This window comes from Enoplosus armatus, chromosome 2, assembly GCF_043641665.1.
Source record: "Enoplosus armatus isolate fEnoArm2 chromosome 2, fEnoArm2.hap1, whole genome shotgun sequence".
NCBI lineage: Eukaryota > Metazoa > Chordata > Actinopteri > Centrarchiformes > Enoplosidae > Enoplosus > Enoplosus armatus.
The window spans coordinates 21119905-21143360 of NC_092181.1; the positions used below are offsets into that span (position 1 = coordinate 21119905).

Below are 23456 nucleotides of genomic sequence, written 5' to 3' on the forward strand. Positions count from 1 at the left end.
TTTTCCATGCTCAAGGTCTGCACTAGTGCTCATTTTCAGAAAAGCCAGTGTGTTGGTTTGAGTCAAAGGCAAATAAAAACACATTAGAAGGAGATCCTTTTTTAGCCTGACTAACCCTTCCTACACAACTTCAGATTTTATTTTTCACAGCACACACAACATGTCAAGCACACAAGTTAACCCTTTGTTACCACAAAACGCTTGTTCTCCCTACAGGACGTCTCCTACTTGCTGAACAAATCCAAAGACAAACAAAAATCTGTCACACAATTTGGATGCAAGACACATGACAGTGTCAGGTGTATGGGGGTCTTCAGTTTAAACCAGCTCCGTCATAAGTAACTCTGTTGAGTCCCAGTGTTTGAATGGACATCGGCGGGTAAAAGAGACAATGGTGATGGATGACGGGTGAAGTAGACAAGCAAACAAGAAAAAAGGAAAAAAAGAAAAAAAAAATCTCCTTTTGAAGTCAGATGAAGATGGTTTTAGTTGTTTGTTAACGTTGTTAGATGAGGGTTAGTGGAAAGTGATAACTGACAATCAGTACCTCATCGACAAGGAGAAATCTTCCTTTGGGTCACCAGTTGGAGTAGCTCGGGGGAGCGGAGGCCCGAGGGAACCGGGCCAGAGTGTCAGAATAGGGAGAGCTACATGTACACACAAACACACACACACACACACACACACACACACGTACATACATACACATGTGGAATTCTTTACAAACTTAGCATCTGTGGAGAAATGTAGCAAATGTTGCACTGACTCTCAATCATACAAACAAAAACATCCCTCCACCAATTTAGAGCGTGGCACGCAAGATTTCGCACACTTGTTCACCATGATTACCTGTATTACCCATACTGCAACACAAGAGCGAGGGTGGACAGGTGAGAGAGAGAGATGATGGGAAGACTCCGCTGAGAGCAACAAGGATGGAGCGATCCTCGAGGGAGCGTCGCTCACGGTGAAAATAAAGTCGAAAGAGAGGAGGGAGACGCAGGAGAAGACGATGAAATGAAGATCCGTGCAAAGACAGAACAGACCGTGTTTGTGATTTCTCATGAAAAAAAAGAAAGATGTGAAGAGATCCAAAGCCGTAAAGTACTCCATACCAAACAGGGAGTGGGCACGTGGAAGAGGACAAAAGGATGCTTTAATAGCAGACAAACATCAAAGAGCAACAAGCCACGGGTAAGAGGAGCTGGAGATAGAGCGGAAAATAACAAGAGGACAAGATATGAGGAGAATCAATCAGGCCATGAAAAAAACAGAGAAAAGGAAAGAAGAGGATTAATTGATTTTGTTTTGATCTACAGAAAAGATTCAGAAAAACTAGGGTGTATGTGTGTTTGGACTCACTCTTCAAAGACGTCTTCTGTGTCCATCCTTCTGTAATACTTGGCCAGTTTGATGGAGAAGATGATACTGGGGATCAGAAGGATGCAGCAGCCTCCCAGACCAAACCAGAACGTGTTCTGAAAAACACGTTTACAAGCCTTCGATTCATTCCTGTCACACGCTCAATTGTAGATTGACTAATCAATTAAGTAATTCATTTAAATTATGCTGGTCTCAGCTTCTCAGGTGCAGTTATAGAAGTTTTCAGATCATTTAAAGTAGTAAGTAAAAGTAGCAATAACACAATTCATTGTACTTTTAGTATCGATAGTAAAAGTACTCATGCAGCAGAATGGCCCCTCCTAGATTAATATATTAATATATATCATATTATTGGGTTACTATTATTGATGCATTTTAATCAGCATTTTAATGTTATAGCTGGATGTGGTGGACCTGATTTTGACAACTTTAAAAAATGGTGAGTAGTTTAACGTATCACTGCATCAGGATTTATGAACCAATCACATGTTTTGTATATAAAAAAGTAACTAGTAACTACATTTGTCAGATAAATGTAGTGCTGTAAGAAAGTGAACTATTGGCCTCGGAAATGATGTATAAGTATAAAGATGGTAATTGTACAAGTGCATTACTTGAGTAAATGTACTTAGTTTCCACCACTGCTCAAATGAAGAGTTTGATTGAAATATCTTTTGGTTTTGGACTGTTGATCACAAAAAAGAAGCAATATGAAGACGTCTCCTTGGACTTTCACAATTTTAAACACTTAAAAGACTTAAAAAATAATAAAAATTATCGTTAGTTGCAGCTTTACAGATTTGCATCTGTAATGCACACATTACAGTAGCCGGCACAAATAGGACAGAACAAATATAAACACGTGTGCACGTAAACACATGCAGCACATGTACAGTGGCTGCAGGCAGCGCTGATATATAAAATCTCTGTTTGTATTGACCACAGTCTGTGGCTTGTTTGAGCTCTTATTAAACTCTCACAAGCTCACGTGAATGATATATAGCTAATATGTAAATATGAAACTTTACAAGTCCTCTGGGCCGGAGTGAAAACAGTGAATAATCTGTGTGTATGTAACTCCCCGTCCTGCCTCATAACAGACTCTATCTCCTCTCCGTGTGTGTGAGGGAGTGTGTCGGAGACTCAAGAACATACTGTTCTCATATGTGCAGCCGAATGACTCCACTGTTCATATTTCTAGTTGAAAAATACATGTAGGGGGCATGCACTGTACATACAGCTGTGAAACGAATCAGTGCACCTCAGCATCCATCCACACACACACACACACACACACACACACACACACACACACACACACACACACAGATAACCACAGTGTCCTGGTGCCTTACCACTGAATCGACTATGAAGCTGCACGCTACTATCTCCATGCTGTCCACAATGTTACTGATGGGTTTACACTGGGCCACCTCTGCAGTCAACTGTAGGGGAAAACATATGCACATGAAGCATATACACCACAAAGGTATGTGTGTAGCAGTACATTTCCTCAACCTTCTTATTACAGACTTCAAATTTAAATCAAAGTGGCTTCTTGGTCTCTTAAAATAATGTGGTTACAATCTTAAAGTTTCCATAATTTACTGAATCATGTTGACTCTTAGGAGTGCAGCTCGATTACTGACAGTCAGCCCATTCGAGAGGGCAGAGTTTTGTTGTTGTTTTGTTGCAGTTTGCCCCTTACACCTACACTCTTCCCTTCTGCTGTAAGAAGCCAGGTTTCCATCCAAATGTAGCAAAAAGTTTCAGAAATTCTGCAAAAGAAAATGTGAATTTATGTGCATTTCCATCCCCTGCTGTTAAACGAATATTAGGAGTTGGTTCATCGAGATAAGCAGTAGGTGGTGCAGACAGGTGCCATTATACCATTTACCATTATACCAGAAGAAGAGGATGCAACGAGATGGAATTAAAAGAGCGCCAGTCAAAAATGTAGAAAACGTGATGGAAATATGGCACTTATGTTTGTGTCATGTATTGACCTGAGCAACAGCCTCCTCATTGCTCCACACAGATCTGATGTTAGTGGACCTTTAAGTCACCTGCTTCATGTACGTCGCACACTATTTCAAAGTTTCCACGTGAATGGAAACGCACCTAGTATCTCTCTGTAAATTATTAATCCATAACCTTTAAAAGGAGACATCGATACTATACATCATAGAAAACTGGTAGTATACTCACCGAGTTTTTAACCCAGTCTGTGTATTGTTTGAAGTATCCCACCAAGCTCTGTGTATAGCCCTTTGTTTCCTTAAACACCAACAGAGAAGACATGTCAGGAAATGTGTGACTGCAGCCTGTAGCGAGTTGAGGGTTAGTGCCCTAGTTGCATAAACTTTCTTATTTTTTTCTCTAAAGATGTTTCTTCTTGAGATGCTTCTATTCTTACCTAAGTGTGGATTCCTAAGTTAAGATAAAATTCATACCGTCTAGCAAGAATATTATTGTTTAATGTGGTTATTTAAAACATCAGAAAATGGAGCCCGGACTGAGCTGAGGAGATTTTTAGATGAATATGCCATCTAATATCATCTGATTGACCAGTCCGAGGCAACACATGTGGCAAGAAATTAAAAGGAAGACATCTACATATCGCCCATACAGTATAATACCGCTTGTTGTCATTTATTGTATTTACCTGTTTCACCACATGGGAAGCGTTATGAGTGATGAGGTACTCTGCTGCATCAATAGCACTCAGGATATTCGTGACCTTGACCTAAAAGAGAGACAGAGTGAGATTCATTTGTACTTATGAGACAATTAAGCAAGTAATTGTGTTGCTTATGTTCTGTTAAAAATACATGCGTTTTCTGCAGTTAGATACGTAGATTAAATCATTTTCTGTGTGCTAATACACAACAGTAATGCCATATGTTATTATTTCTTTTATTTGCATGTAATGGTTCCATCAAGTTGTTCAGAGCACATGTGGAAGTCAGCAGTACAACATGGTGTTATGAGACATAAATCCTACAATGTTTCATGTCTTGTTGATTTGTTGTGTGGACTGATGCTGATTTTAACACATAAGAAGGCTGTATTAAATCACACAAGTCAATATGAAAGTAAAATAAACTGTGGGTGTCCACTGCTATAACACTATAGTATAATAGTGTAACAGTATAACAGTACTGTTGTAGTGTTTTTGTCAGTTTGTTTCCTCACCGGCAGGTCGCTGGACGTCCTCTGCAGTAGCTTGATACTCTGGCTCAGGGTACTCTGTGTGAGAAGACAAACTGTTACCAAACAAAGTATAATTACATCATTACGTCTAAATACTCAAACAAATACTCCATCACGTCACCGCTGTCACAACATTAACAACACCGCTACGACAAACGCACTAAGAACACTGTCACACTGCTGTGAATCAACAGTGGCTTACCCGCGCTCTGACATATTTCTGTCACCGTTTAACGGAGGAAAAAGAGAAAAGAAAGGAAATTGAGGTGAGCAGCTAACAAAAACACACATGTACTAATATGATGTGTTTTGCCTATAATAACATTGGCATATTATGAGCTGATGATTTCATTTGTCGTTGTGATTTTTATGATACATGTTTTGCGTATATTTTTTGTGTAGTTTGCACAAACAAATAATGTACATAATTGTGTCACATATTATCTGCAATTATCTATATGAGCAATAAAATTACAACAAGCTTCAATACAAAATCACATGCTGCATAAGACAGTTCCTTTTATTACATAGTTGAGTCACCTCAAGTAAAATACTGTATGTTCATTGACTTTGTCTGTAGAAGAAAGTTATTTTTTGGACGTAGGAGAGGATCGATGTGTACTTGCTTGTGCACATGTAGGAAGTGTAGGTGTTTAATGTGTGTGGTATTAGTGTTGTGGGAGAGGTGATTACCATTGCTTGCTCCATGGGAACCACCTGTTCTCTGTGAATCTGTCTGATACTGCTGGCGTGTCCTTTCAGTGCGTTCTCCAGAGCACCGCGTGGCTGTACACAAACAAACACACCATCACAAAGAGCAGAGGATAAAGCGGTCTGTTACAGTTGCCCGTTAATGAGTCGCTAAAATAACTTACAATAGATGATTAAAATCTTTAGGATAATTAGGCAATGATTATTAATTAAATTATTTATTATTCTTTCCTTCTTTAGAAATACATATAGACACTAATCCTTCTGTGGCAAATCCCGTGGCACAGGTCTTGTACTATGTACTATGCATGTGCCATAAATGTGTGTGTGTGTGTTCATGGTGAATGGGCAGCTTGTTCAGCCCAACAAGCCCGACTGAGCATAAAGCAAAATCATTTTCCAGAGAGGCTGTCCGACTGCATATGTGGACTTGTTGGTTTAAGAATATTTTTCATTCCTTCAGTCTTCAACATGTAAATCAATATTAATGAATAAATAATAAATAAAACAAACTGCTCAGACTTGTAACAGAGATGCTTTACAGCCAGTCAATTTCAAAAGGTAGAATTCAACAATAGGATGTATATGATTCACTTTAGGTCTGTGATGAACACCAGAGTCATTTAGCAGTTAGCAGCATTTTAGCAGTATGTGGCATGGATTTATGCTACATACCTGTCCCTATTTAAATTTACATTCAAATAAATAAACACATTAGTTGAGCTTGAATATAAAGTAAATGTGACAGATCCATGCAGCTGAGAAATATAAAAACTTATCATACCTCATCTTAGTCAAGTTACTTTATGTACAGTGTAACTTGCATAGCGTTCTAAAATATGGTTATCCCTTTAACACAGTAAATACAGTAATTCAAAGCAATGTGAATAACGCTGTGTGTAAAACATTGCTGTTATCATGTTTCTTTACGATTTTTTAATTTGATAAAAGCCATCATGCCGTTGCTTTGTGGGTACAATAACAATGAGACTCACCAGTTGATCGGCCTGAGCCTCCAGGTCAGTAGAGAAGGACAGGAGGTCCACAAGTGTGACTCCCTTATTTACCTAAAACAACAAAACAGAGACATGAAGCAGCAGGGATAACATAGCTTTAGATCTCCTTAGCTTTCAGTTTAATTTCTGCTTTTTATTGAGGTTTCAGTCTAGATTTGGTGTAGTTGCTTAAGTTTTCAATGAATAATCTGAATTAGAATTAGCCAGACATTTTCTGCCCAATTATAATTCTCTTTTTATTATTATTATTAACAATACTTAGAACTGAAAACATTGTTTGTATCCTTTTTAAAAAAAAAATAAGATAAGTAAGTACTAGTAGTAATAAGTAGAATAGAGAGAAGCTCTAGCTTTATTTTCTGAGATATTATTTCTAATCTAATTTCATTATAACAGTTGTACTTACGTTTAGTTTATTATAATAACCTTGACACAAAGCAGCAACAATCACATACAAAGACACTCCTGTGTGGACATTGTATTCATTACTGGATGCTTAGTCTAACCTTAACTAGAAAACCAAGTCTCAACCATAACTTTACCTTGTGAGGACAGACACACACACACACACACACACACAGATTACCTCAGCCAGGTAAGCTTCATAGTCAATTTGTCCGACTCCAGAGTTGGCGAAGTTGATGAGGTTGTCTCTGCCGGCCTGCTCCAGCAGTGTGATGTCCTGTAGGTCGACCTGCACGCTCTCAAACACTTTGGCCAGATCCTTGTTGTACTGTTGTGAAACACACAACTCACAGGTTACCAGGTTATCATTCATCTTGCTCCACCAGTGTATCAGTAACACAGGTTTTTATCATCATCATCATCATCATTTTATCCTACACAGGAAGCTGACACTTACCACAGTCCTGTTGAGGAAGGAGTTGATGTTGAACATGGTCTCCAGCTGCAGAGCATGGTACAGGCCGTTGTTCTCATAGCACTCCCTACGACACAATTACAATCTGGTGAAACTCCTCCAGTGTACATGTATGTGTATTTGTAGGGCTCATTATTTTATTTTTTTGTTTTAAAAATGTGGGAATTCATTGGTGTTTATGTGTATCTGTTGCAGTAAACTATGTCTTCTTGGAGCAGAAATCAAACATCTTTTCGACGTGCAAATACATGAAATCCAGGAGGAAAGCCCACTCAATGAGCTTTATGTACAGTATGTACAGTATTAGCTGTTGGCATGTTACCTGTACATGCTTCCCAAAGTCAAGTCAATGTTCGGATTCTGAAACAGCATCCCAGGAAGGAAGTTCTTCTTGGCAGGATGAACCAGGAATGGTGTGTCTATGATCTACACACACACATGCATATTCATCAGCACAGAGCCACAGTGTTGTCCGTTATGCAACACTATCCCGCTCAGATAAAACTCTCTCCAAGATAAACACAGAGAGAGGCAGAGAGGAGAGTGAAAATAAGACGATTCAGGAAGGAAGAGAGTCGGTACCTTGAATAGCTGTCGGTTAGCCAGCGGTTCACACATCAGCTTCTCCACGTTGCCACCCACAACAAACAAGGTGGTCACGATGCCCATCAGCACCCAGGCGAAGATAAAAGAGAAGCCCACGCCACTGAAAGAGCAAGAGACAGAGCGTCAGAAACAATATCACACGTCAGTTATCTTCCTTCCATCAACTTCTACAACATTTTGCTTAATTTCTTCAATGGGAGAAAGCTACAAAAATGATTAATTGTGGCTTCCTATCAATAGATTATAATGTGTCAGTAACACGTCTCTACTGTATCTCAGATGAGATTCATTAATGTATGAAATAAAATCTCTATATAATATTCTAGTACATGGTTAAATTGTCTGTAGAGAGATGAAACAAATATTCAACAACTACTTTTTGTCACTTGAAATTAGCTGAGCATCAACTTCCAAGAGTTCAAATGAAGTTTCACCAAGCAATTCAAATGTCAACTGTCTCAGTAAGTTTGAGTTTTGACACTTACTGTCTTTATCATCTTAAAACATGTGAGATAGGCCATGTGTTACTTTCTGGATTTGACAAACTCATCCTCGGTCCTTGTCACTAACTGTCTTATAGTTCCCTCATTATCTATATTTATGTATGTTTGATAGTATTTTGACTTGTCAGAGTAGGACAAACACAGGTGTACTTAACAGCATTGATATGCTGAGCTATGTTCCATTCAGGTGTACCATAAAGAAGTAGCAGTGAAACAGCATGCACAACAGCAGGGACCTGAAACCGCCACACTTAAATGCAACCAATTCTGATCGTAAAAAGTTACACGTCCAGTATGAGAAAGGTCTAGACTGTGTCCGAAATCACTCCTTATATACTATATAGTGTTGGACTGTTGTCTTGGTAACATACGCCATTAGCAGGTTGCCGCCGGTGTTTGATAGGCAGCCTCGGGTTGTTGGTGTAGCTTGCTTATCATAGCCACAGGTGCCACACAGCAGTCCGAGGACGTTGAAGGCCAGGACCAGGACGACCATGCAGAGCACTGCCACGCAGCCGATCCACCTGCAACACACACACACACACTTACTGTTGTCATTTGTGAGGATGCGGCACTGATTCACATGCATTTCCTGGAGGCTCGCACTCACCATAACCTTATCATAATTCTGACCTTAAACCTGCAATGACTGTAGCAGCTGAAACTCGCTATAAAACACCATAAAGCCGAGGGGACCCCAGATGGGAAATTTGTCCCCATAACATGGCAGTTTTTGCTCCCACAACCTCATTAATTCATGCACACAGACAAACACACACATGCACAAACCTGTAGAAATCCATTTGGTCAATCTGTGGGTAATAGGACTCAATGTTTTTCTGTCCCTGGCTGAGGAAAATGGTGAAATTGACCAGAGAGCCTTCCACTGGGAACATCTTGGAGAAGCCGTTGATCTCTGCGCCAATCTTATCCAGCGTGCCTTTTACTCCTATAAACAAAAAGAGAAACATTTTCTCAATTAGTATTACATTCTATTAGTACTATATCAACTAGTCTAATTTGTCTAATTTCCTTCCGGGGATCAATAAAAAATTGAGATGGGGAGGGTCTAATAGAAAGTGAGAAGGGACTTACGAGGTAAAGCTGTGTTTTCATCATTCACAAGAACGCAGGTGAAGGTAAGAGAAGAAGAAATATGAAAGACTACAGTCAGACTTTGTAAAGAGGAGGGGGAAACATTTGTTAGGCAAACTAAATACACAAACATACAGTATATATATATACACAAACACACACACACACACACACACACACACTCACACACACTTGTGTACCTGTGACAATGTTTTTAGTTTGTTCTTTAACCAGTTTTGGTGTATCATTAAAGGACGAGTAACCCTGGAGGTGGAAAGTAAGAGAGAAAAGACGGTTAAGAAAAAGAAATCCATTTTTTTGTTTTGTAAGGATATAATGATGGGTGAAAAAGAAAGCGACAAAATGAACCAGATGATGACGATGAGCTGGAGACAGAGACTAACCTTTTGTACAATATTACTGAGGTCTGTTCTCAGGACGGTATTGACATTGGCCAAGGCATGATTGACATCTGGGAGCTGACAGACAGAGAGAGCAAAAGAGGGAAGACGACCAAATATGGAGACATTGCTGATTAAATCATTAAAATACTTGTTTTGATTCCCATTTCATGTGTCAGACAATCTTTAGTTCCTTGGTACCCTGGAGAAGTCAGCGTTGACTCCCAGCTGGGACAGAGTGGAGCGGATGGTGTTACAGGTGTGCGACACAGCTCCATTCGTGCAGGCGGGGTCTGACAGGGTGTTGGACAGAGAGGCGCGCTCCCCCGACAGACTAGCCTGAAGTTTCCCCGTCCCCTCCTGAAGAACCTCCAAGGAGGAGCTGACGTTCTCGAGGGCCTCTTTGGTCTCCCGCATGGCTACAGGAGAGAGATGAAGCATGAAACTGAATCAAAAGTTACATTTTCAACAAAAACTACACAAAAGTAATCCACAATATAATATATAATCCATTGATATTTTGTATTGTCAAACTGGTGAGCCTCATAGGATTTATATATATATATACTTTCACAGTTCACACAACCACCACAGAACTACCCAAATTATAACGATAACACTGATTACACTGACCACAGATCAACAATGCACAAACGAAAACCACAATAGAAGACTTTTTACAGGGTACAACAGAGGTTCAGGATCCAGATCGACAGTATTTGTAACACCAAGGATCCACTGACACCAAGTCACGAGCACTGAAACACTGAGTCCAGATCAGCTCTGATTACCTTTGATGGCATTCTCAACTTTTCCTTTAGATAAAAGGAAATGTGAGGAAATCAGAGTTACAATATGATGAGAGTATGCCATTAAAAGGCACGACAGGATTTGGGAGTAATAAAACTACAAGAGAGAAAACTGCAGGTAAAAAGAAATCATGTAGCACCACCTAAAAATTATGGCAACAATTCCCAAAAATAATGATTAGATTTATTTTGAAATGGTGTCACAATTCGATTATCAGTTCAGCAAAATAAGTAGTGCTTTATAATTTCAGTTTATTGTAACATTCAACATGATAAAAGTATATTATTTTGTATTTGAAATGAAACAACAGGAGTTTTGTTTGGTTTCTGAGCATCTTATGAGACACAACAACATTTTACATTGTAACAAAAAAGCTTCATGGCTAAAGAGGTTTATCCTTGAATTTTGAAATGAATATCACCAATCAGATGTGGTGAACTGCATTGTGATACTATGTCTTAACTATTTGATCTGTACAGGAGGTCGTATTAAAAGCTAATACATGATGATGTGTGTTACCTCCTGCCATACGCAGCGCAGTGTCCAGTGAGGGAACCACCTCTTTCTCCAGTTGACTGTGGATCCTCCCTCCCAGCAAAGGTCCAATGTCTGTCACGAAACACAGTTTTATGACAACACTACAGTTATGCATTGATACTGCAGGTAAACACAGCCACAGGCAAACAAAGTGAGAGACACTCAACAAATACTGCATGTATACAGTCTGAGTTCAACTTACTGTCGAGGTCTGACAGGACTTTGTTCTTTGCTGTGGTGTACTGCGCTGTCAGGTATTCAATTTGCTGCAAGATAAAACACACATTGCACATTAGAGCAGTACAAATGATGAATTTTGGTGTATGTGTCTTTTACATGAGAATGTGTGTGTGTGTGTGTGTGTGTGTGTGTGTGTGAGGGCTTACCGCAGGTGTGTTGTTAGCAAATGTCTTCAGGTCTCTCATGTTGGTGTTGATGAACCGCCGAGTGCTTTTAATCTGGGAGCTGACATTATGGTTTGCAGCGTAGGCAATAAGTACTCCCAGACTAAAACGCGCGCACACACACACACACACACACACACACACACACACACACACACAGGATGAGTAAAGCAATACAGTGACCAGTATTTACCAGCAGAGGGCAGCATGACTACATTAAGATGTATATATGGGCTTTAAAAGTCACACGCTGAGGATTCACAGAGACCTGATCGGCCTGCAAAGTCTCTGTTCATTATACCTCTATCTTAATATGTGGATTTCGAAAGAAGCAGGTCTCATAGTGTGGCACAGCAAGAGTTTCTCTGCCTTCCTGCACACTGTCGATCATGTGCATTGGTTTTTTCTATCAATGTTTAATTCCTCAGATATTCAACAGGTAAAATTATGATTGTGAGTGATTGACAGTGTGCAGGATTCTTTGGTTTCTTCACAATCAAGAGTTTTATATCCTACACACCTGTCGATAAGACTTTCTGGTGTGCAAGAACATGATTGTAATTGTTGCCCATTGAGTAAAGACATGAAAAGATTTTGGAAAGAGTGACATGATGTACACTCACTTTCCTCTTTTGTAAGGCATCTACCGCTCTTTCTCTACAATCCACCAGATTTAACAAGGAAAATTGATGATAATGGATAATGACTTTAACCTGGTTTTACCTCAAGTTTGTCTGAGAAATTCTGTACATTTAGTGTTATTATATACTGTAGCAAACTTACTATAGTAAAGTAAGAAAGCAGGGTGGATATTACTGTGACAATTCAGTGTTTTCAAAAAAATAATGAGTGATGAAGTCTGTGAAGGTGCTGAGCTGATGACATGCAAACTTTCAGCTGTGGTTTTGATAATTATTGCAGTGACAATTTTTTGGAGAAAATGTAATTTACTTGCCAGATAACTGATCTCTTTCACTCAGCTGAGCTAAAGCAAAGATCTGACTGTATGTCAATAGAGGGAGACAAATAAAGAACCTTCTGTGTGAGAGATTATAAAAGAATCATGATAACAAACCCTTATCAGAATATGGACGCATATGTGCAGTTGTGTGTTTGTGTGTGCATGAGCATGCATGTTTGTGATGTGAAAGCACTCATTCAGACAGAGAGGCCTCTCACAGTCAGCCAAGTGATATCAGTAACAGCTAACTGTCCTGCACAGTTTGGATAGTATTTCTCAGACGCCGCACCTGTCTCCTCCACAGCAGGTAAACGGCACGCATGTTCCAGTCTGTATGTTGTTAAAGGGGAACTCCACTGATTTTATACATGCAAGTCTGTTTACAGGTCTTGGAGAGTACTACTGCATATGTGAAGTTGTACAAAGTCTTTTGTGGCTTTTGCTAAATCTGATCTATTGCCTCAAGTGATGAAGACTACAAGTTTGAAAATGAAAATAAAAATTTTGGGGTGCGGAGTAAGAAAGAAGTGAGGTTACCAGACCTCTGTAGCCCACTCATCATCTCTGCTTGTGGATAGCATAACACACCTAACAGTGGGCAAGTTGCATTGTGGATAATGTAGAATAAAAAAGACAATATTTCTGGTTCATTGATATTCAATATTACAATATTCTATATATTTTTTTCAAACTGTCCATTATGAGTTTGACAATGTTTTAAAGTGCAATGCTAAATCAGTGGAGCACTCTCCACATGTAAACATGTAAAAACAGTGCAATTAAAAGGTTTGTTGCACTACAAAATATTTTTACAATTAAATTATGTTTACTCCTGATCTGATATCATTGAGTAATGAGAAATTTCTGTTCATTTTTATAACAGAAATGTAACATTTAACATTGTAGTAACTTAACCTTTTTGGTAAATTTTCGTGTTAATTGTGTTTAACATAGATAGTACAGAGATGGCAGGAAATGAGGGCAGGAGAGACGCAGCACAGGTCTCAAGCCAGACTTGGACCGCAGATGTTGTGTTTCATGGTTGACATATTAACCTCTAAGCCTCAATTTTAGTGTGTTTGGGTGGATTCAAATTCAGAAAGCACTTGTGTACTGGTTGCTTTAGGATCTATGACTTTAAGTTTAACAAGACGTGCTTCCCTTTCTGTTGAAAATATGTCCATGTCGAGGTATATATCAAAAACCTTTGCAGCAGTATAAGAGTCTCACACTTTCCAACAACGAATCAGAATACAGGATGCACACAGTGACAACTGAAACACACTAATAATACCTTAATTGCTCTCATGAAAAGAAAAAATGAAATCGTAATAATCCTCATAGTGATGATAAACATGATGATAATGATGACAACTCACATGATGAAGATGGAGGTGGCGATGAGCGAGGCAGTGTAAAAACCTCTCTGACAGTCGACATTCTTTCTCTGTCTCTGGTGCATCTCCCCTCCGCAGTTCTCACAGCATCGACACACACAGAAACACATGCCTATGATGGGCGTCAGGACCACGAACGTGATACCGATGGTCGCACATATGAGGAATCCGGCCTCGTAGTAGATCCACTACAGGAGGAGAGGATTCATACAATCATAATTCCCCCTCACATAGTCCATCTTTGAGACATTGTGGTGTGTATTATGTGAAATTTCAGAACACTATTATGAGGAGTTTACCTGTAGTAACAGGACCACATTTTCTGGCTGTGACCCCATAGCACGTGCACAGCGACACATGCAGAAAAACAAGTGCACGTGCACACACACACACACACATACACACAAACAAATCAGGAGCAAGAGGAAAACAAAGACAAACAAAACAAGATTAGTGTGACAGCCAAGAGATTAGGAGGCAGCAGAATTCCTATTCTAAAGACAGATGTGAAGGCAACATCAAGAGAACAAAAAAAAGTAAAATTACTGCAAACAACTTCACTTCAAACCAGGGGAATCCAAAAAGTCTTGCTAATATCGCAGTAACTAGGCCGTGATGTAATCTAATTGTGATTCTTACTGTTAAGTGTCTGTAAAAGTATTTGAGATTTATATAGTATTTCATTTTCTTTATGAAAAAGGCCATAAAATGTCATTCAAATAAAATTTCTACACTTGCAAGGTGCATTTTTTTAGAATGTGCAAGAACATAATCTTTCACAAATAAATGTATCATAACATTGCAATATCAAGATTAAATTCATCTGAATTATCACTTAAATCAAACGTACCTTTCTCCATTCTTCTATTTTGATTCCCCCCATGTTCTGTTGAATAACTTTAACAATCAGTTCTGAAAAAGATGAGGACAGATAGGTAAGCACTTGTACAACAGTGTTTTACAGGAAGTATCTGCCAATTTCAAACACAATCAAAAACACTTCCTGCACAACATTTGACAAGCTGGAGTGAAAAAATCCATTTATATGTTCATGAGCAGACAACACAGATTATGCGGATTAAGTTTTTAAATTTCCGCGGACAGTATTATGAATGTATTTCCTCATATATCCAACAGCTGTGTGTTTTTGCGGAAGCTGTTTGAACTGTGCAGTTTGCCAATGAGGGCTGCAGTCCAGTCCAGCTGTCTGTGTGTTTATATGGGTCAGCCAACACTAAGCCTACCTGGATGGTGACTCACCCACGCCCCTGTTACTCAGCAGGTAAACACTGATTCCTTCACACACACACACACACACACACACACACACACTAACAAGAACACTTGTATGCACACAAACTCATACAAGCTACATATATGTATATTTGACAACATATTACATACAAATGGGTGTGTTTAAGTCTGAAAGAAGCAACAAACGTGTGTTCACAAACCAGTGGTGGAATGTAACTAAGTACATTTACTTAAGTGAATTGTTTAGGTAATTGTACTTTACTTGAGTATTTCCATTTCATGCTACTTTATACTTCTACTCCACTACATTTATTTGACAGCTATAGTTACTGGTTACTTTTTACAGATTCAGTTTGATACAAAATATAACTAATTCAACAACAATCAACCAATAATTTATTAAGTATTATTATAGATTAAGCTGCCTGGCAGTGCATAAAGTAGTTACAATTAGCTCCATCTGTACCAGCTACCACATTAGTGATGCTTTGATATGAATATTGATATGCGTCAATAATTATAATCTGATAATATTATATTCATTATTCTGAAATGGGCCATTCTGTATAAAGAGTACTTTTACTTTTGGCACTTTAAGTATATTCTGATGCTAATACTTTCTTTTCAGTTTTCTACACTGTGGTGTTGGTACTTTTACTTAACTAAAACCTCTGAATACTTCTTCCACCTCTGACCCAAACATATTTTTGCATACATATACAAATATAAAGTATATGAAAACTGAGCACTACTTGCTTAAAGCTGCATAGATAGTAAAGGCAACATTTGCAAGTACTTGTTATCAGTTTGTCAGATCTCTGAAAGAAAGAAATGTCTGCGCTTCTTTTGTCATATAGCAAGTCTTCTCAGACTGGTACAGTAGGTGCCACTGCACACGACAAGCAGATGGAGGCCAGTTTAGCATGTAGATGCTGACACAGCTGACACACACACACACACACACACACACATACACCTGTGTCTGTTCTGCCTTCTGTTAGCACACCTGCTGACTCTCAGGTGAGGTGAGAAAAAACATGTATATGAAATGTACAGAGACTAGACTTGTTTGTAAAATGTTGCTCATACTCATATTCAAGAAGCTAAAATTAGAGGACGTTGACAATATATTTTTTCTACAAATCTTTCGAATGGTCGTGAATCAACTAATCCTTTCAGCTCTCTCTCTGCAAACCAACTGTTTTCAGTCCGCACTTTACATTTACATTTAATTTGTGAAAGTAAAAATTCCTTTCTGGTGAGTAAAAGGAGCTGAGATTTGGTGACCATACGGATAATCCTGTCAACACCATCCTCCTCTCGTACTGGGAGTTGGCTGCCTTACTTTTCTCAGAGCTTCGCTAGCTGTTTATAAAACTGGTTCACCTGCCAGACCTCAGTCATGTAGGGTGAAGACATCTATCTCTGTAAACTCTGCAGATGCAGCATTTGAGCACATCTGAGTCGTGTCTATGCCACCTGCTGTTGCTCAGCTACTTAGTTAGCATTAGCCACCGAGGGCAGTTAAGCTTAGACAGCTTATTTCACTGACCCAGTATAAGAGGTAGCTACCACAAACGAAAGGAAGAGGGGGGATAAACAACCATCAGAATTAGACCTGACAGGACGAACAGACCACTGCACAACTTTAACAAATGTTTCTGCAGCAATAGTCAGGGAGAGGACCAGATGTGTTACCAACATCGTTTTCTGCATGAAAAAAGTGACATTGTTGTGTTTTCAGTGTCTGTTGTGAAGAGCTACCTTTGATAAACCAACCTTTTTAGCATCATTGTAGTTATTGAACATTTTGCATGTGTGTCGCTTGACTGTTTCATAATCAAAGGCCTTTAAAGAAACCCCACTTGGACCTATTAGTGTCTTCTTACTTAGGTTGGATTCACAACAGAGCCAACATACACGGGTCCATACAAACCACTGTAGGACTAAAAAATGTCAACAGCAAACCATCACACACTGCTGCTAGTTAGCTGTTGTGATATTTAAGTCAGAACCTACAACCCTCTTACTGTAATGTGTAAATATAGGCAAGCACAATCCCCCATGCTGACCTGCTCCAAGAGATTACTGGAAGATGTGGACGAAGCCTTATGCAACCCAACAACCATGTCTGCTTTTTACATTACAGGCCTCGTTTAAAGTGAAGTAACACTCTCAGCCCCACATACACAAAACATAGAAGGCTGGAACAAACATTTGCATGACTACATTCACCCCGACATGGTTAATCGTGGATTTTATTAAGCGTATTAGCCAACTTGTTCACCTTTATGGTGCAAGTATTCAGTGGGAGTTAAATAACACTTAACCTACTGGAGAAAGGGTAATAAGGTGACCATGGTGGAGTTACTGGTATAGAAAACTATTAGAAAAGTACTGGAAAAAGACATTATTTAGCTCTTACTCCTTCAAACTACAGCATTAACTATATTTTCAAGCAGTGGTTCTCAGCGACGCTCTTTGGCTCGTCACCCCTTAAAATGAAGTAATGTCGATTTGCAACCCCTCATGTTTATGAGCTGTGAGCAGTGATTTTCACACCTAAGATTGCTTCCAAAAGGAATTACAAATGCCTGCCACAAATCATACAGTTTTATTTGAGGATTTATAGAGACCGGAAGAGGCAGAAGTATCCACTATGTCACAAGAAAGGAGCGAACATTAGATAAAAAAGCCCCCCAAAAATGACATCAATATTTGTCCCACAAACATGTTCTATTTTCTTTCCTATGCAGTCCTAGCCATTTTTGTGACCCCTCAGATTTATCATGTGACCCATTGGGAGGGGTCCTGATCCCTAGGTTGGGAACCACTGAAAGTTACCATGAGACAGCATATTACGGACAGACATTGTGGTGACAAAGTGAGATTGTGCCTCTAAGATTCAAAAGAGCCAGGGTCAGTCCTTTACTACAATTTCTATTGGAAGCCATAATGTTGATAAGAAGTGATGCTGTGGGCTGCAGTTCAATAGGTGTTACGACATAAGTCATGTCAGGTTATGTAGCACTAAATACTACTAACTGTACGGTATGTTTTACTCAGTACTACACAAGACTGTAAGTACATGTATTTTAATGGCACCATGAGATAAAGAAAGTTACACAGCCCGTCACTTCCTTGATTAATTGAGTGATTGTTTGGTCCATAAAATATCAGAAAATAGTGAAAACCCAAATATCGTATATATAAAGTTAAAAAAAAATTGAGATGCAGGAAGCAGTGATTTCTTGCTTAATTTTTGCTTAAAAAAATCTTCAACTTTTTTGATAGGCTTATCAATTAATAATAAATGCTGTTCATTCTACCATCTTAAGAGAAAATCATTGAAAGCTCCTTTCTTGCAAAGAGCAATATTGATACACATAAACAAAAGTGCATGAAAAATGAATGGCAGCTGCAGTGTAAGATGCAGATGTGCTCTTCCTCTGGTGTCTGTTTGTTTAAACAAATTTGAAGCATCTATACATGATAAACTCCATTTTTCTGAGGGAGTAATTCCTCCCGTCTTACATATACTCGCCTTAAATATTCTTATCGGACAACAAATTTGGGTTTCTCTTGAGTGTGATCTGATTTAAGACATTTGCTTCCTGATAAACAACCTGCCTACTACCAATCACAGTAATTAAGGCAAACAGACAAATACCAGGACTGTGACCCACTTTCAGTAAGTGTGTGTATGTGTATGTGAGCATGCCTCTACGTGTTTGCACATTTGTGTGTGTGTGTGTGTGTGTGTGTGTGCAACAATGCCATCTGTAGCAGTGGTAGCTGTGCAGTGTTAGCATTAGCCCTGTGGATGCTAATCCTCTAATCTACCCTGTGTGTATCAGAGGGATAAGACACTGCCTCCACACACTGTGAGTCCAAAATGCTTCTTCACCGTAAAAGCAACGTTCACACAGATTTGTGAAGAGCGAGTCAGGAGAAGGAGAAGGAGAAGCCAGAGCCGGTCAAGAACCAGCGATGACCCTGTTAGCAGCCATTCTCACTTCTGTCATTTTCTGTTCACACTCAGGTGCAAGCAGCTCTACTGGAGACCTGAAACATTAATTCCATCAATAATATAACAGAATTTGTGGAGATTTTGCCACAGACTGCACTTTGTGCTACCTTATTAAATGGTTAATTGTCGTTTAAGATTGATCAATCTCGACAATTCAGTTGATCTTATCAATCAATCCACTACCTGTCCTCAGTCTACCTAACATCAATTTGCGTTTCTCCATCTTAACCTCAACCCCTCCCCTCCCCTCCCGTCACCCGGACAGAACCTCAACCATGGACAGCAGTACTACAGGAAAGACTAGTATCAACTAGACTAGTATCAACATCACATACTGTATCACCAAGGAACCGTCCACATTTTCTAAAAGTATACTGAAATGGGATGAGCATCTGAGCCTCTATTTGCCAATAATCGTCCAGATTTTTCAGCTGAGAAACAACATTTGCAGAGAAACAAAATCAGTCAGTAAAATGACAGTGGAAGTAATATTTCTTTTATCATCAAATTGTGTTTATCAGAATCAGAATCAGAATCAGAAATGCTTGTTTATGCAGCGATGCTCCAGTCAAACAACCCTCCAACAAATCAATCAATGGATCTGTTTACTGTCTTATTTATATTTAAGAATAAAGAATAAAAATGAACTGCATTGTGTGTCAAAATTCATCAACGTGTCTATTGCTAATACTTTATGGGAAGAAATCTTGTTCATTAGAAACGTGAAATAGAAATAATCTGTTTACACATATGATGTGATGACCTCTCTATTTTAGACAGAACAATGTTGTAGCAATGTAATTTATTATTTTCAGTTCTAACCAGCTATATGTCCAAAAGATGCAAAATCATGTGGATCAAACCCAAGAAATTACTATTGCCATAACATAACTCATAAACAGACAATATTTTACACCTAACATGTTAAACAACATCTTTATCAACAACTGGTCTGACAACAAACAATTAAAATACAGCTGGCTGTGACATTTATCAGGATGAACAGATGGTAATAAAACCAGTTTAACAGCTGACTACTCTTACTATGTCACACCAGTGAGTTAACTACAACCAGTCCTGTACTACAGGCAACTTACATGTAGTGTAAGCAGTTTGAACATACATTAGTAAACAGCTTCTGTTATCTCATAAAGCTGGAGAAGAGAGTAAAATATTTGTCTAGTAATACACATAAAAGTACATACAGGTATGCTCCATATAGAGTGAAGAGAAAGAACACAAAATATCACCTGGGGTACATTTTTGGGTACTAAAACTCAACCAAATACTTTAATACTTTAGTTTATTAATTTAGTCTCTTATTTGTGCCAAAGACTACACTTACTTTATGATGACATAGTATATCATATATATCAGGCTTTGATTTTATGCACAAATTCTTATATTCATAACAATCCCATTTGGAAGTCGGATTCACAGACAAATAGTTTTATAAGGAGGGTGATTGTGCTACCTTTTCCCATTTAATAATATAATAATTAATATGTGTAAAATGATTAACCTGTTTATGGCACAGAGGACCTGGTGGTTTAGCATTGTGGTCAGCTGAACCTGCCAGTTATAAACAGTGCAATATAACTAACATATAGGCATGTGCATGTGTTTGATGTGTGTGAGAAACATGCATGCTTTTTGCATATATATGATATGTGACATGGGAGTGTGTGACATGACGATCCAGGTGGTCTCTACCTGTGCGTGAGTGTGTGACAGTGAATCATACTGGACAGTCCCTGGCAGTAGCAGCATATGGTCCAGTGGATTAAGGTATTATGCAGTGATGCAGGTGACTGAGAAAGCCTCCTCTAATCGCTGATCTGCTAATTGATTACCCAGCCAGCGGCTCTAACCCTGGACACCAAAATGGCAGCAACTTAAAACCTCCAATCCTATTGCACCGTGTCAACCTCCAACGTGACCACTTTTAGTTATATATACAGCACACAAACAAACCACTTTAAATTGGTTGTAGCTCTATATAGCCATCGCTAGGTTACTGTACTACACTGGGGCAGCAAGAGAACAACATGTATTGATCAGGTGACAGACATTATCGCCTCTTAATCACCTAATAATGTTAAAGCATGGGCCCAGAGAAGATCACTTATGAGTTATGACAGTTATTGATCCCATTAATCTGCTCTTAACATTGGTTTATGGGCTCAACAAGCACACACCATCAATGCATGCAGTCCCTCTGTGCACTCTTTTGACCCAGTAGCATTTTAATTACGGCAGCCATTTGGGGAGTGTGTTTCAGGTTTTCCAGGTTTACACTCGGAGAGAGAATACAGATACAGCAGCAGTGTGTAAATAATTCCTGCCACAGTGGTCTCTTTGAGGTTTTCAATGTTTTTTGGACTTTGTTGTTTAGTTTATGACGTACAACAGGTCAGTCAGAGTCTGTGATACTAGAGAGACAGCTAGGCCTGTGGTTTCTAACCTTTATGACTTGTGACCCTCAACATGTTCTGGCCTCAGTGTGGACATAAGCTGGACATGAGCTGTGAGCAGTTAATGTCCAAAGTGTTAGTTTTCCTTTCGTTTGAAGGATTTTTTGAGAGCCAAAGATGTGAAAATATCCGGCATTTTACAAAAAAAAGCAAATATTTGAGGAAAAAGTCAGAAAAATTATTTTGTGTGACAGGAATATACATTTTTGTCTTTCTAATCACTTTGATAATCTAGTTAACCCCTCACTCTTATCTTGGGACCCATTGGGTGGACCTCAACCCCCGGTTTGGGAATCATTTAGCTATAACTTTAGGTAAAAGACTGATGGTGTAACCAAATACTGACAGGTGAGGTGAGGTGTTGTATCTCCTACTTGCAGTGTGATGGACTTTTAGTTTGTAATTTATAACATACAATTTAATTCATGCCTTTCACCATAATTTGTACTTTTTGTTATTTTTTCTACATGTATATTTATTTTCTCTGCTTTTGTTTTATTTTACTATGTATACATAGCATATTACATACTGTACACCCTAACCGAACTTCCTAGTCAGGTCACTGAATCTCAAGGGTCACGGAACTTAGTTGAACACCTGTTGCCGCCACATGTACACACATTATAAACATTAGCCTAACTGGTATTTAATAAAAGTTATTTTTAGGAGTTTGAGCTGCCGTAAGAATGACTTAAATCCAGAAGAAAAAGTAAAGCCCTGGTAGTTTTCCTGAGGAATAAGAAACAGAGTGAAGATGAAGAAAGATGGATGGGGAGGAGGAGGGGGGTGACGATAATCTCACCTTTGGGAAAGGAGTTCGGTTGAACAACGTAGAGATAAGCATGGACCATGTGGAAGAGGATCCCTATGGGTCCTGGTTCGTAGTAAGCATGGGTATCATAAACCGCCGCCGGTACAAACCCAAAATCCAACGGCTCCACCGGTGGAGGGGACCGCTGTCTGCGGGAGTCCGCCCGGACCTCAGCAGGAGCCCGGTCCCTCTCATCCGCCTGCTGCTCGCCGCTTGTAGCCCCCCAGCAGAGCAGCAGGACGAGCCACCTTGTCCACAACATGGCTCAGAAAAGTCCAGCTTTGTACAAAAAAAGAAAAGAGAACAAATAGAAAAGAAAAACTCCTGGCCCCAGTCGCACTACAGTCTACAGTAACGGGGGATGGAGAGGGGGAGCAGGGCTGGTGACGTGAGAGGACACCTGTCCCTCTCCGTGACTTATCCACGCAGCTCAGAGACAACCGTCCGAAGGAAAACTTTTAAACTTAACATCCAACGGTCGAGGTTCTAGCAGCCGTTAGCTCCTGGTTTCTCGGTGCGAACTCATCACAGACATCTTCCCGGAGACCTTCGACGACTCACAGAGGACCAACGGCCGAGGATGCGCTTGTTATCTCAGTGTCCTCACTCTCACCGGCTGGCTGCCTAATCCCGCGTGCACGTAAAACCCTAGAGCGCTCGTGTCCGCTATCCCGGGCGCGGATAGTCGCGAGCCACAGAAGCGCTCGCGACTATCCGATTGTCCAATCACCTGTCTAGCGCCCCCTCTCTCTCTCTTAGCTACAGGTGCCCTATTTACCCAGTGGTGAAATGTTGCTAAGCAAAAATACTCAAGTACTGAGGTACTTGAGTATTTTTGTTTTCATGCTACACTGAAATTTGCAGTGGAGAATTCTATATATACATGATAAAATATGATGGTTTGTTATAAATTAAACTACCCAGCACTATATACAAGTAGAGCTGACACAATTGGTTAATTAGTCGATAA

The 23456-nt window shown here is 39.4% G+C and overlaps 1 protein-coding gene across 1 annotated transcript; it reads right to left on the bottom strand.

Annotated features, from left to right (window-relative positions):
• Positions 1-577: 577 nt before the first annotated feature.
• On the bottom strand, positions 578-22748 carry prom1b (prominin 1 b). The gene is made up of 25 exons (XM_070916412.1): positions 22478-22748; positions 14768-14829; positions 14217-14243; positions 13900-14105; positions 11542-11662; positions 11358-11421; positions 11138-11227; positions 10010-10227; positions 9812-9886; positions 9608-9671; positions 9408-9416; positions 9102-9261; positions 8684-8836; positions 7786-7909; positions 7526-7629; positions 7186-7270; positions 6910-7056; positions 6303-6374; positions 5290-5382; positions 4579-4632; positions 4049-4129; positions 3592-3660; positions 2739-2828; positions 1363-1478; positions 578-647 (listed from the first exon to the last, which is right to left on the bottom strand). Exons 1-25 carry the CDS (start codon positions 22746-22748, stop codon positions 578-580), a joined length of 2625 nt encoding a protein of 874 aa, XP_070772513.1.
• Between the last annotated feature and the right edge of the window lie 708 nt (positions 22749-23456).